We start from the raw sequence: 15,781 nt of genomic DNA on the forward strand, positions 1-15,781 counted from the left end.
AGACTGTAGAAATAAGAAATAAGAAATAATTAATAAGAAATAAGAAATAAGAAATAAGTAGACGGTCAGTTAAAAAGGCATATCTTCGTGCGAAACATACAACTCGACATCAGGCCTTATACCAAACAAAAAAACGTAAAAATAATGATACGGTTAGATACATTACAAGATATCATGGCCAAACCGAAAAGATGAGGTTATGTTTAACTAAATCTTGGCCAATACTTCAGGCGGATCCTGTCTTATGCCAATATATTGGCAATAAGCCAAGTATTACTTTTAGAAGATCAATGAACCTTAAGGACCATCTTGTAAAGAGCCACTATGCCCATAATTCCACTGTCCCTTCCTTTTTATCTAATTTAAAACCCCCGTCTGGTTGTAGAGCTTGTGGCAAATGCGTAGCCTGCCCCAATATAGTGAGGAGTCAGAATTTTTGTAATTCAATGGGGACAATAACTTTTAATATTAAACACGCCATAACTTGTACTTCAAAGGCTGTAATATATTATGCCACATGTCCCTGCCTATTGATCTATGTCGGAATGACTACTCGTCAATTAAAAATCAGAGTACGAGAGCATGTCCTAGGGATAGAAGCAGCAAAGGATATGGAGGATATTACCCAATTGAAGACTATCCCGAAACATTTTAAATTATATCATGGATGTGACTCCTCCCTTTTGAAAGTGATGGGGATTGATATGGTGGAGCCAAATGAACGTGGCGGGAGAATTAGTACACAATTACTGCAGAAGGAGACCAAATGGATTTGGACGTTGGACACTGTTTGCCCTAGAGGTTTAAATGAAAATTTGAGCTTTGCCTCTTTCCTCTAATATATGTGACTTGCCCGTGTTTTTAACCACCTTTTATATTCATTTATTTTTATATATCTTTTTAAAAAAAATTTTTGTACTGTTCTTTTAACCTGGTTTTTATTATTCATTGTAGGTTATTTTTACATATGAATTCATCGTATAAGGTTCCAAGATGAAGGGAATATTATGTGGATCTAAATGTTGAATCTTGGATACCTCAATTTGGACTATTTATCAGCAGCTAAATAAAACTGTATACATGTTTGTATTTAATTTTTATATATTTTTTCGTTTTGTTTTTTATTATTTTTTATTTATTTATTATTATTTTTTATTTTTTATTTTTTATTTAATTATTTATTTTATTTTATATATATTTATATATATATTATTTTATTTTATTATTTATTATTTTTTATTTTTTATTAATTATTATTTCCTATTCCATTATTTATTATTATTTTTATTTATAATTATCTAACTGTTGAATCTGGAATATCTCAATTTGGACTATTTTTCAGCAATTAAATAATACTATATACATGTTTATATTTATTTTTATTTTTAATTTTATATTTATTATTATTATTTTTATTTTTATATTTATATTTATTTTTATTTATTATTTTTTATTATTATTTTTTGTATTATTATTATTATATTATTTTTCATCATACTTCTTGGATATTTACATCACATGTTATTGGAATATATGTAATTTGGTATTAACTGTATATAGTAATTTAGTTGATCATGTATATGTAATTATTGATTATGTATGTACTTAGAATATGTATTATTAATTTGGATACTATTTATGTATGATATATTTTATATTGTTTATTTACATATATCTTCCCTTATCATATGGTCCAGATTGTCTATGTAACTGTTGTAGCTGCATGGAGTTCTCTCTATAGCATTATGGTTCTGTGTGGAACCGCTCATGTTCCCTTCATATTTTCATTCACCTAGCGTCCAATGTCGGGTCCTTGGTGGTGCGCATGCGCCGCTTGTGCCTCACAGCCCTGACTCACCGCGTCTGTGTGATCTAGGCAACGCCGGCCCACAGTGCCGTGCGTCCGATCACATGACGTGGACGTCACGGACTTCTGGGACCTCCTGCCGGCGGATGCGCCACACACACCCGGACGCTAGACATTGGCGCTAATTATTATTACTATATAAATGGCTATTTAGGACAGTATACGTACCCCCTGACGAAGGACTTGTTCCGAAACGCGCGTCGGGGCGCACGGAATACTGGACCTATTAACCCCTGGAAGGTATAGTCTATTGCTGTGTAAACGGTCCCCCCTCTTTTTCGTTATATGCACTGTTCACTTTACTTGGCTCTGAGGTGTAACGGCCCTCACCCTCTGTTTTGGGTCAGCGGACCTTAACCTTTTTTGCAATATTTAAGGAATAATTGTCACTGTGCACTTTGTGAGGCTTATGAATTTTTATATTTTCTTACTTACATATTTATATATTTTTTAGTCCTCACCCTACTGTAATTTTTTATGCACATTTTTTTGTCCTCCTTTACCCTTCTTACACAGCATATATATATATAAAAAATATACTTTTTTATGAATTATATTATATTTTTTATTATTTTTTCAGGGGTTTCCTTGTATTATAAATTTTGCCTATATATGTACTGATGTAGTTGGCACGTTTTTTTCTGTCCAGTATACGTGCGTAGTTTGTATTTTTATATGAGATATATATATATTTTTAACATTATAATTTTATTGTGGATTATTGCTTACCATATCTTTATTGAAATAAACTTTGAATTTGAAATATCACCTATTGGCTTGTTTGGGTCCCTCGTTTGTCCATTGCTCACATTCTGGTGGTATCAATATATATTAAGTGAGTTCCACTTGTTTCCTTTCTCCCTTGGCATAATAGACAAGATATATGTGAATATATGTGGGTATATATGCGTATGTACCTAGTGGGATATATATATATATATATATATATGCCGGAATCTTTTATATAATAAGTGATTATTGTGCCTTGTTGTGTGTTCTTGCCCCTATAGGAGGTGGAGCCGCATATTCATCACTGTAATAGGCGGCACCACGTGACCGCTCATACAGGAGTACAGTGAACGATGCTGGAGTGAGGAAATGATTGGCGGCTTCAGCACCAGATGCAGGGGACAGCGCATAACTGTAGCACTGTCTCCTGCACGGTGCGTGTGGTACCCAGTCGGCACACGGGCGGCACACAGATGCCACACGTGTGCCACACTGATATACCACGTGAGCACACGGACATATAGACACAGATAATTCCGCTACCGACTTTTCCGGTACTGGAATTATCTGGACGTGTGAGACTGGCCCAAGCTGGAGTTCCTCGCCATAGTCTGGGCGGTAACAGAGCAGTTCAAACATTACCTTGCCTCCGCAAGATTCACGGTTTTCACAGACAACAATCCGCTGACATACCTGGAGACAGCAAAACTAGGTGCTTTGAAACAGCGATGGATGGCCCGATTGTCCAATTATCGATTCACCATCAAGTACCGGGCAGGGCACAAGAATGCCAATGCCAATGCGCTGTCCAGGATGCCTAACTTACCAGAGATGGGAGAAGATTCGGAAGAACTCGAAGGAAAAAAGTTACCAACTTTCCATCGCTCCGGGGCGACTCAGTATTCCCATTATGTGAGGAACAGGCATAAGGACAAGCAAGAAGCTATGCTGAACCCATTGCCTCATCATGGATGGGCCGAGACACAGGACAGTGACCCAGCAGTCCGTCTGGTCAAGGAGCTGCTGACGCAAGCCGATTCGCACCCTAGTCCAGATGCTCCACAAGAGACTCAACAGCTGTGGAAAGAGAAAGGCAAACTGTTTATGTACGACGGTAAGCTGTGTCAGAGGAATATTGACCCACGCACTCACAAGCTGGCTTGGCAGATAGTGGTTCCAAGACAAGATGCACCAATGGTTCTGGAAGCGTACCACGATGGAGCAGGACACTTCGGTTGGAAGAAGTTAGAGATCCTACTTCGTGGAAGGTTTTACTGGATTGGCATGAGAAAAGCCATTGAAAAGTGGTGCTGAGAGTGTGACCCATGCAACCTGCGCAGAAAGGACCGTGACAGCCTGAGGGCTCCCCTACAGCCCATAGTCACCAAACAGCCACTTGAACTGGTAGCTTTAGACCACGTGAAGCTAACTCCAAGCCAGTCAGGCTATGTCTGTGCTCTGACCATTGTGGACCATTACTCCAGATTCCTGGTAGTCGTACCTGTTAAGGGGATTTCCACCTGTCTTCAGGCTGCCTGAACTCCAGCTACACCTGTTACCGGTACCCTGGACCGTTTTAAGCAGCGTTGGTCCCCACTGACCAAACACCACAGGTGGCATCATGAACTTTCCTAATTTCAAAAACCCTTTTAAAGACTATCCCTTTAACATGGGCACCCAGGGCCACGGACCGGGTCACCGCCACCGTGACACATCCCTTTAAGTACCGGACCCGGTACCGAGTATCCCACGGCCCTGGCAGGCGTTTCATATATACAGTATATATATATATATATATATATATATATATAGTGTATTAGTGATGAGCGAGTATGCTCGTTACTAGCGATTTCCAAGAATGCTCGGGTGTTCTCTGAGCATTTTGGGCATGCTCGTAGATTATGTTTGTGTCCCCGCAGCTGCATGATTTGCGGCTGCTAGACAGCCTGAATACATGTGGGGATTCCCTAACAAACAGGCAATTCCTGCATGTGTTCAGGTTGTATAACAGCCACAATACATGCAGTTGTTTTGACACAAACATTATCGACGAGCACGCGCAAGATACTCGGAGAACACCCGATGATCAGAAAACTCGAGTAACGAGCACACTCGCTCATCACTACTTAAAGGGACTCTGTCACCTGAATTTGGAGGGAACAATTTTCAGCCATAGAGGCTGGGTTTTTGGCTGTTTGATTCACCCTTTCAATCAAACACCCGAAACCCCGCCTCTATGGCTGAAAATTGTTCCCTCCAAATTCAGGTGACAGAGTCCCTTTAACATGAGTAACTTGTCTTAAACAAGGTCTCTTTCCAATATATAAAAAAATTGAACTTTCAAAAGATATACTTGAGAGTTAATATTACTTTCCCTTTAATTACCAAAAGCAATATTTGTAAGAACACCTGTAACAGGATAAGTGTTAGGAAATAGTTTTTAGCGTTTTATTTGAATAATCTGTATTTATTTTATTGTGGGGTTTTTTCAACATAAATTAAAGAATCATCTTTATATCTTTATATGTACAAATACAGGACTTAATGTTGACATTATATACATACATTACACAGAAATACACACATTTTAATATAATTTCTTTGACAGTCTGTGGTCTGACAGAAAGGTGGAGTATTTTAATTTATCACCTTATATTACACTCAAAGTAAAATGTAATTGGCTATAAATCACCTACTCTTAAGTCATTGTGCTTAGATAAAAGTGTCTCCAATAATTATGAGAAAAGATGCTCTAGCCTAGAATGATGTCCTGTAGTTAATCGCTAGCTTGACAGTGTCCCTTGCAACTGGCATAATTTGCACACAAGTTCCACTGTGAGCCATTTGGCTCCATGAATTTTATATGTTTTCTATGGGACATTAGATGTGAGAAAAATGAGGTTTACTACTATAGATGGCAATTTGTGGTTGTTTAAAAGCATACTGTAAGATCGCCTTGAAAACAATTCTCACTTGTGTACGCAAAGTCATCACAGACAGAAGAATAAATACAAGCATGTTCATTACATGTATTTCTTCAACGCCAAGGGGAATAGTGACGGTCATAATTCTCATTTCAAATTAGCTCGTTGTCATCGTTGAGTTTTATGCGCAATTGTTTAATGTCCAAACTGGGACTTTGCTATAGCTCCAATAATCGTATCTCTATGACGTCAATGATCATAGTGCCTGGAAATTTTAGCACGGCTTGTAATAATATCTTATTTTAGTGTTTTCCCATGAGAACCGTTTCCAAATACCTTTTTTTGTAAGAACCTTTCTCACCAAAGGTAAGGCAATTAACTCAAGGGAGTGGAAGCTGACACTTACTAGTAGAAAAATATGACAACACCTACTAGCTTCAATAATATAGAAACCTTACGGTAATATCAAATATAAAAGCAGGACTTTACAATGTGCAGATAAAGGAGACTTCGGCGTGATAGGAGACTTCTTACTTTTGAATGGACTATTTCTTTAAAGAGAATCTGTCACCAGGGTTTTGCTACTTCATCTGAGAGCAGTATTATGTAGAGGAAGAAACCTTGATTCCAGCAATTTATCACTTATTGAGCTGCTTGCTACACTTTTGATATAATCAGTGTTTTGTCTGCTGCAGATCTACCTGTTCTCTGAATGCTGAGCTACACATAAACAGAACCACACCACTGATTGCCAGCTTTCTGTGTACACTGTGTATAGGCAAAAAGATGCAAATCAGTGGTGGGGACAGGGTTATACAGAGCTCATGAATGTGAATGATGTCAGGCCTGCAGGTGGTGCGCATGGTTCGTGATCCTACTGTGCCACAGGGCTGGATCTGCCTAGGAAGTGGTGTAGCAATACGGCTACATGGTGCTCGCTGGCGCTCCTGATGGTGGAGACAGGCTTGGCTGCAGGCAGGCACCGGTACTGCAGCTACCGATTCCAGGGTTCGAATTTTCTGACACGGGGAAATGTGACTGAGGTCACTGGCTAACAGGATACGGAGACAGGCGGACTGTACGGAAAGCTTGGATGTTGAAGACAGGTTCTTGTTCACACTCGTACCTATCAGGAAACTGTTCTGGAGCTGGTTGCACTAGCACTAGGGACAACGGACAAAGGACTGGATGCACCAGGGCCAGGAGATTGGGCATAGGTACTGCAGATGCAGTTTCAAGATTAGGATGCAGCCAAAGCGGACACAGGAAAGACACAGACAAATTATACTGGGCTAACTGGAAAACATGATATGGGAATACGTTTAACAGACTAAGGATGGGAGGCTTGGCAATATGCAGTTGCACAGACCAAAACCACTAAGACTAAACTATAGTGGTTGTTCAAGCACTTCCCTATTGGAGGATGGATTGGAGGATGCCTTTATACAAGATGCCTCCCAGCTATTGGCTGGGAGACAAGTTGCAGGAAGCACTTTCCCTAAATGCCTCCCATCTGACAGCTGAGAGCCACTTTACTATATGTGTGTGCTGCCCCTTTAATAACATGCACACCATGTACTAGGAGGAGGAAACAGCTTCTGGGGATGCTGTTTAGGCTGGGGTGATGAGTATGCTGGCGTCCCACCCCATGGTGAGAGGAGGGGAACCATGCGCAGGTGCTGGTAGACTGTACAGTACCTCCCCTTTCAGCTCCCTCTTCTTTAAACCCTTGAGGACACCTTGCAGAGAAGATGAAGCCAGATTCTTCTTCCTGAACTCCAATGACCTCTGATCAGGACCACATTTTCTCAAAACCACTGGAAGAAAGGTTACATCTCCCACATTCTTCTTGGCCAGGATGCCTCTCACCACTGGACATCCTCTGAGCAGAATGAAGCAGATTTGGAAAATAAAAACAATAATTTGCTGAGTCTCTCTTAGTCCGGTAGGAATAGCTGTCCCCTTGCAAGAAACAAAGATGGATTGGGACTACTCCTCCTGGTCGGTGAACAATAGAGACTCGTAAGATTCCTCCAACTTAATGTTATCATCTTGTGACCACCTGGAACTAGAAGATACCTTCAAAGTATCAAACTTCACATTGGTCTCACGCAGGATACATCCTTCGGGCAAGAGGTTTTCAGGAAACTGATCATTGGTACAATCGTTGGCGATGTGTGAAGAAATCATCACCGCTTCCCTTTCTTCGGAGATGTCAGCACACAATGACTCGATGACTAGCAAACCAGTAATGACCTAACTATCCATGACTACAGTCAAAGGTGGAGAGGGAATACTCTCACCAAGAATAACCTCTCCTACGGATCCAAGGCTTTAGAGTTCTTCAGGGTTCTCAGGACAAATATAGGTGCCATGCTCTATACTACCACTGCAATCGCTTAATCCCCTGGTACGTCAGGGTTCAGACTACAACAGAAACCACCAAACCTGGTCGACTTGCATGGGTTCAGAGCAGACGGTCATCCCAGAAAGCTGGGGAACAAGTGGTTTTTGGGAGGACAGAGCTAGACACGATGGTTTCCTCACATTTGTCACTTTGTTCCACTCCTGGAAGCTGGAAAGGGAAGATGTAGCAGAAGATTCATGACTTGGCTCCTCAAAGTCCCCTCTGAAGGTTACCAGGAAGGCCTGTAAGTCAGAGGTGACTGGGTCCCTTCTCTCCCACAAGTGGTTGAACTCTGCTAGGGCATCTCCTGCTATGACCAAAAATGTCATACTTCTGCGTGCTGCACCCACTGCTACTGGAATCCATGGCACTGCTTTCGATCCCCATTGTATCGTGGCAGATTAGACAGGATGGGTTCCATCAAAGGTGCGCAAGTCACAGATAGACTAGGCACAGCCAAAGAATCTGCAAGTTGGGCGGATGTAGCAATAGTCAGGGCTTCTGATAGGGTAACCAGAGTCTATGGAAGATAAACTATTTATTCCTGTTGTTCATGCAGGTCAATGATTGATATATTTCCCAGAGTGAAAGACCATCGGGCTCAGGGGGACCATGGCCTGAGATAACTGTCACGCCCGCAAGTGTCGCATGTGGTTTGTGGACCCACTATGCCACAGGGCCAGACCTGCCTAGAACGAGGCATAGCTAAGTGACTACCTGGTGTTTGCTGGAGCTCCTGATGGTAGAGACAGAATGGGCTGCAGGTAGCTGCCTGGTACCACTCCTAGGCAGACGTTGATACTACAGCTGGTGATCCCAGGGGTCGACTTCGCTAGATCCGGGGAGACGTCTGAGGGCACTGACTAACAGGATATGGAGACGGACGGACATCTTGGATGTTGAAGATAGGATCTTTTTCACGCTCGTAGATATCAGGATACAGTTCTGGAGCTGGCCGCACTAGGACCAGGGACAACGGACACATAACTGGCCGCATCGGGACCAAGAGCTTGAGTATAGATGCCGCAGATGCGGTTCCAGGATTTGGATGCCACCCATGCGAACACAGGAACTCAGACAAACTATACTGGGCTAACGGGAACGCAGGACACAAGAAGACATTTAACAAACTAAGGAAGTGGGACCTGGCAACATACAATTGCACAGACCAACACCACTAAGACTATACTATAGGGGTTGCCCGGACACCTCCCTATTAGGGAGGGTGTCTTATATACAAGATGCCTTCCAGTTATTAGCTGAGGAACAACTTGCAGGAAGTACTTTAACTAAATGCCTCCCAGCTGACAACTCGGGACATTTTACTATATGCGTGCGCTGCCCCTTTAAGAGCAGAGGAGTGAGCGCACACATGTTCTTGGCGTGACGCCAGACCACAGTGCTTTGCGCAAGGAGGAGACGGCTTCTGGGAAGCTGCTGCAGCTGGGGCGATGAGTAAGCCAACGTCCCTGAATGGTGGGAGGATGGGAGCCAGGTGGAGGTTCCAGCAGATGCTACAGTGGACTACATTGCAGCAGGTTTGCAAGTGTTCTATTGATAATATGAAGCTGATAAAACAGTAATTTTATCAAAACTACAGCAATCAGCCCTACAAGTGACACATCACTGGAATCAGGGTTTCTGTCTCTGCATTATGCTGCTCTCATATTAGATGCCAAAAACTGGTGACAGTTTCCTTTTTATTGGTTTTCAATTGCTGTATCCCTTACATTGAAGGTAAAAATAAGCAACTAGTTGTTCTAAATTTCCAGCAGTATTCCATATACAGTGATAATGAATCACATGAAATATTGCAATAATCATATTAAATTGCACTGTGTACTTACAATTGCTCATTTAGCCTTTCTACCAAGCTAATTCTTCTCGTTTCTCTGCTCTATGTAGAAACAGGAAGTCTTATCTCAGCTCGAGTCATCCCCCGCTTCAAGTTCTGACCCAGCGGCTCCACTCCTTCCCCCTGCAGTGATGACTCATGCAAAAGAGGCTTCATGTTCCTACATAGAGCTTATAAGGATTCAGCTAGTCTCTTTTAAATCACATGATGTCACAGATGTAATGGAAAAGAGAAGAATTAGTTGGGTAGAAAAGCAAAATGAGCAATTGTAAGTACACAATGCTATATAATATGATGACTGCAATATATAAAGAGGACACTATATAAAGAGGATAAACATTTTGACGGGAGTGCTAATTTACGTTTAAATATGAAGGAAGAACACAAGCCAAGTTGTATAGTCACTTCTGTGCAGTCGTACTGATCACTCTGGGAATTATAATGTGGAACTCATTGCAGGTTTAATCAATACTATCTTAGACAAGACAGGTACTGTACATGTCAACATTAGTGAGTGGTAAACCTGCCATGTACATAATAAAGGGAAATAAAGGGAGGGCTCCTGATTTACATATGATCGTAAGTTTGTCAGCAAAGGCCCCTCGAAAGTTATTGTCTGCCTGGGAGACTGCAGTGAGCAGATCAGTAACTCCTCTGGATTCTGCTTGTGGAATGTGTAACCGGCCTTCTTCTACTGCGCAGGACTGAAGGGAACGCAGCAAGAAGAATAGGTAGTAAATTCTGCATTTCTTTTCCACCTACTGCTATAAGTGCAGTTGCCGCACAGACAATATTTATTCGGCCTGAGGAAATGTGCAGCTTTCTTGACTCATTTATCACCTGGGTATTAAACAGACCGAAAAAGTTTACTTTATATTTGAAATTCTGAAAATTCAATTGGGCTATAGCTTGCTGTGGAAAGACATTCATGTATAAATAAGCTGTATGAAGACTCACTGACCACTGTAGAAATTGTTTATGAGAGAGATGACTGATTTTTTACCACATTTTCACACTCCACATATACATCAAATTCGTCAACTTCAGATAAAGGGAGACCATTTCCTGGAACGTGCTCACAAACTGTGCTTCGTGTGGTGACCCTTGTAACACTTGGTGATGATCTTCGAGAGCCTAGCCTCTTTTTTCTGCCATGACACATGACTTCCTTGAACATCTCCCGGAAACGTGTGGAAAGTAGATTATATAAGATTGGGTTAACAGCCGAACTGAGATAAAATAAGACTCCGGAGATGACATGGGCAAAGATGAACATCTGGTGCATTTCATCTGACCAATCATGAATGAAGCTCCACATCAGTCGTTCGGTGTGGAAAGGCGCCCAACAAATTCCAAATACCACCACAAGGATGACTGTAGGGACAAAAACACAGTGTATGAAAACAGTCAGGTTTTAATTGAACAGAACAATCATATATATGTACAGAGTAATAATAAATGTGCATATGCCGTGGCTTGTTAGTCCTGAAGATATTTAGTACTAACTTCTGAATCCTTTCGATTGTTAAAGGGGTTGTCCAGTGAAGATAAGATATCAGCTTTCCACATGATAGGTGATAACTTATAGATCGATGGGGGTCTGACTGCTCGGACCAACATCAATCGGCAGAGTGGGACCCTTTTTCTCTATAAGAATGCAGCAGCAGTGAGCATGCTCCTAAAAGCTCCATTCATTCCCTATTGGGTGGCTGAGTGCTGCATTTGACTTTTTCCACCAGCCCTTACAGTACGAATGACTGTATCAATGGTCTGACATGCACACTGCCGCTACATTCAAACGTGGATCAAAAATGCTCTCTACTGCCAATTGGTGTGACCCAACAATGCATAAGTTGTAAACTATCCCATGGATAAGTGATAACTTATTTTCACTGGACAATCCCTTTAAATGTTAGTACATACAGTGTAAAAGTTCAATATTCACAGCAAGTGAATAATTCAGTAGCTTAAAATAAAAACAAACTGTGAACATTATTAACCCCTTTTTGACCAGGAACGTAATATTAATGCCTGGCGATCGCCCGCGCACACGGGCTGTGCATGGGAGAGCGCCATCAGGTATCAGCTGATTCTGACAACTGACACCAGGCACTAAGCGACAGGAGCGGTCACGCACCGCTCCCAGCACTTTAACCCCCTAAGTGCTGTGAACGAAATCGATCGTGGCATTCTGGGAGACGGTAGAGGGCTGACAGCCCTTCTGCCTTTGGATCGGAGACCCTGCGCGTGACACGGGATCCCGATTGCAGCCATGGTGACCTGATGTCATCATGATGACATCCGGGTCACCAGAGCTAGGAAAGTTGCTGATCATGCGCAATGCATGATCAGCAACTTTCCCTGTCAGTGCAGACCTGACAGTTTCTACAGCATAGGGATGCTGCTGCATCCCCATGCTGTACAAGCAATCAGCCTGCAAAAAATTATAGTCCCATATTGGGGCAAAGTAAAAAAGCTAAAAGAAAGTTATAAAAAAATATTTTTTTTTAAATATAAAAACTAATATTAAAAAATAGAAAATATTGTACCTATAAATAAATATTTGTATGAAAAAAACTATAGACAAAAGTATATTTGGTTTCACTGTGTCTGCAACAACCCAAACTAGTTAACCTGTTTAGTGCACACCATAAAAAAAAAATGAGGCAAAAAACAATGCTTTATCATCATACCGCCGAACAAAAAGTGGAATGAAACGTGATCAAAAAGATGGATATAAATAAACATGGTACCGCTGAAAACATCATCTTCAGCTCCATCAGTAGAAAAGAAAACGTTACAGCTCTCAGAATAAAGGGATGCAAAAATAATTATTTTTTCTATAAAATAGTTTTTATTGTGTAAAAGTGCCAAAACATAAAAAAATACAAATGAGGTATCGCTGTAATCATGCTGGCCCAAAGAATAAAACTGATTAATCAATCTTAACACACAATGGCATAACCACACTTTCCCCCCCACCAAAAAAAAATAAATTCCTGAATTGCTGAATTTGCCTCACAAAAATCGGAATAGAAAGCGATCAAAAAATGTCATGTGCCCTAAAATGGTACCAATAAAAACATCAACTAGTCTTGCAAAAAGTAAGCCCTAACATGACCCTGTGGGCCAAAATATGGAAAAATTGGAGCCCTCAAAATGAGGTGATACAAAAACAATTTTTTGCAATAAAAAGAGTCTTTTAGTGTGTGACAGCAGCCAAACATAAAACCCGATATAAATCTGTTATCGCTGTAATCACACCGACCCGAAGAATAAAATCGCCTCATCACTTATCCCGCATGAGGAATGGCATAGAAAATAAATAAAACCAAATCTTCACTTGCTGTTGTTTTTTCAATATACCTCCAAAAGATGACAGTATGGCTCGGCACACATTTATCCTGTGCTCTGCGCAGAGCGCTTAAACTGGGGTTTCCATGTAAATCTCTGAAATTCAGAGGGAACCTAGGGCGGAAGATTCCCTATGATTAGGCAGGTGGAGGCGCTGTGGATGCCGTCTGACCTGTGATCCAGCAGTGTCCGTCTTTTCAGGATTGCATAAAAGTGCTGTCGGCCACAGTTTGGTGCACTTCTGAAAAGAAGGACGCAGCTGAACAGAGGACGTACAGAGTCCAGAGTAACTCTGCTGCCTCATTATAGTGAATGAATCCCTCAAGGGTTTCGTCTCAATCATGTCACTCAGAGTTTTAGATGGAAACCCCAAAGTAAGTGCTCAGTGTAGAGCGCTAGATAACTGTGATCCCAAACGTTATGTAAAATGTTCCCAATAAAAGCTTCAACTCAATCCACAAAAAAAAAACAAGCCCTCACTCAGGTCCGTCATCTGTTAACGAAAATATAGGGGTCTTTCACATTACTGGTAGCACAAAGGAAAAAGCAAAATGGCTCCATAACCCTCCAAAAGAAATTCAGAAAATTCTCCACTCTCAAATCCAAATGCCCACTCCTTTCTGAGCCACACAGTGTACCTAAACCACATATTGCGTCCACGTTTGGCATTTCTGAAGCAATGAGAGCTCTCTTACTGTAACTTATGGGCCCATTCCTCCAGAAGCACGGGTTGGGCATAAAGTACTGGTGACTACAGCGTACTGGTCAGTACAATGGCAGTTTGCAATTTTCACTTGGCAACATTCATTGCAGATTGTTTCTGTAAATTATCCATGGAGTCAAAATAGTCACTACACCTGTAGATAAATTCCCCAATGGATATAGTTTCCAAAATCGGGTCACTTGAGGGAGGATTCTGCTCTTCCAGCAATTAGGGGCTCTGTGTATGGAGTCCGCAAACTGTTCGAGGAACATCTGCATCCCAGGAGGCAAATAGGGCTCCTTTCCTCCCAAGTCTCTCTGCATGGCTAATAGTACTGTACAGCCACATATGGGGTATTGCCACGTTCAATAGAAATTGTGTAAAACTGTAAAATCTGGGGCTAAAACAAAATTTTGTTGTAGTTATTTTTTCAGCGCTGCCCAATGGTATAAAATTCTGTGACACACCCATGGTGTCAATATGATCACTGCATCCCTAGATTAATTCATAGAGAGGTGTAGTTTGTAAAATGGGGTCACTTATGGGAGGTTCTGCTGTTCTGGCACCTCTTGGGCTTTCCCATTGGGTCATGGTACCTGCAAACCATAACAGTAAAATATAGCGCTCCTTGCCCTCTGTGCTTTGCACTGTGCCTGAAAAATATTTCCCGATTACATGTAGGTTATTGGCGCACTCAGGAAAAAATGGACTTCAGTTTGTTATAAAAAAAATCTCATTAGCCCTTAAAGAAGTTAAAAACTTGGGACAAAAGCAACATTTTAGTGGTAAAAATCAAATTTATTCTTTCATCACTGCTCAGTGGTATAATATTCTGTGAGGCACATGTGATGTCAATATGATCACTGCACCACTAGATGAATTCATTGGGGATTGTAGTTTGTAAAATTAGTTCACATATAGGGGGTTTCTGTTGTTCTGGCACCTCAGGGGCTCTAGCAATGTGACATGGCACCCTCAAACCATTCCAGCAAAATCTGAGCTTCAATATGGCGCCTCTTCCCTTCTGAGCTTAGCATCATGCCTCAAAAGTAGTATTCCCCCACATATGGGCTATCAGCGTACTCGGAAGAAATTGCACAACAAATTTTTGTTTTACCCTTATGAACATGCAAAGTTTGGGGCCAAAATAACATTTTTGTGGTGAAAATATGATTTTTTTATTTTCATGGCTCAACGTTATAAACTTCTGTGAAGCAGCTAGGGGTTCAGGGTGCTCACCACACATCTAAATACATTCCTTGAGGGGTCTGGTTTTCAAAATGGGGTTACTTGTGGGGTGGATTTCCACTGTTTAGGCATATGAGGAGCTCTCCAAATGGGACATGATGTCCGCCAATGATTCCAGGAAATATTGCATTCAAAAAGTAAAAGTTAAATGTTCATCTTTTTTTCCACATTTCAAAAATTCCTTTGAAGCACTTGAAGGGTTAATACATTTCTTGAATGTAGTATTAAGCACATTGAGGGGTGCAGTTTTTAGAATTGTGCCAATTTTGGGTGTCTTCTATCATATAGACCCCCAAAAGTGTCTTCAAATGTGATGTTGTAACTAAAAAAATGGTTTTGTAAATTTTGTTGTAAAAATGAGAAATCGCTGTTCAACTTTTAACCCTTATAATTTCCTAACTAAAAAAAAAAAATTTAAAATTGTGCTGCAGTAAAGTAGACATGTGGGAAATGTTACTTATTAACTATTTTGTGTGACATACAAGTGCTTCTCACTAAATTAGAATATCATCAAAAAGTGAATTTATTTCAGTTCAGAGTGATCTATTTCAAGTGTGTATTTCTGTTAATGTTGATAATTATGGCTTACAGCCAATGAAAACCCAAAAGTCATTAACTTTTTGATGATATTCTAATCTAGTGAGAAGCATTTGGATCTCTGTGATTTAAAGGCATGAAAAATCAAAGTTGGACA

General features: G+C 40.9%; 1 protein-coding gene across 1 annotated transcript in view; it reads right to left on the minus strand.

Annotated features, from left to right (window-relative positions):
• Window positions 1–5,056: 5,056 nt before the first annotated feature.
• Window positions 5,057–15,781, minus strand: part of NMUR1 (neuromedin U receptor 1) — a 218,618-nt gene continuing 207,893 nt past the window's right edge. Inside the window, exon 3 of the mRNA XM_069727012.1 lies at window positions 5,057–11,156. Within this exon, the coding sequence (XP_069583113.1) occupies window positions 10,759–11,156 (398 nt within the window). The 3' untranslated portion in view covers window positions 5,057–10,758. The remainder of the gene's footprint in view (window positions 11,157–15,781) is intronic.

Source organism: Ranitomeya imitator, chromosome 5 (genome assembly GCF_032444005.1).
Source record: "Ranitomeya imitator isolate aRanImi1 chromosome 5, aRanImi1.pri, whole genome shotgun sequence".
Lineage (NCBI taxonomy): Eukaryota > Metazoa > Chordata > Amphibia > Anura > Dendrobatidae > Ranitomeya > Ranitomeya imitator.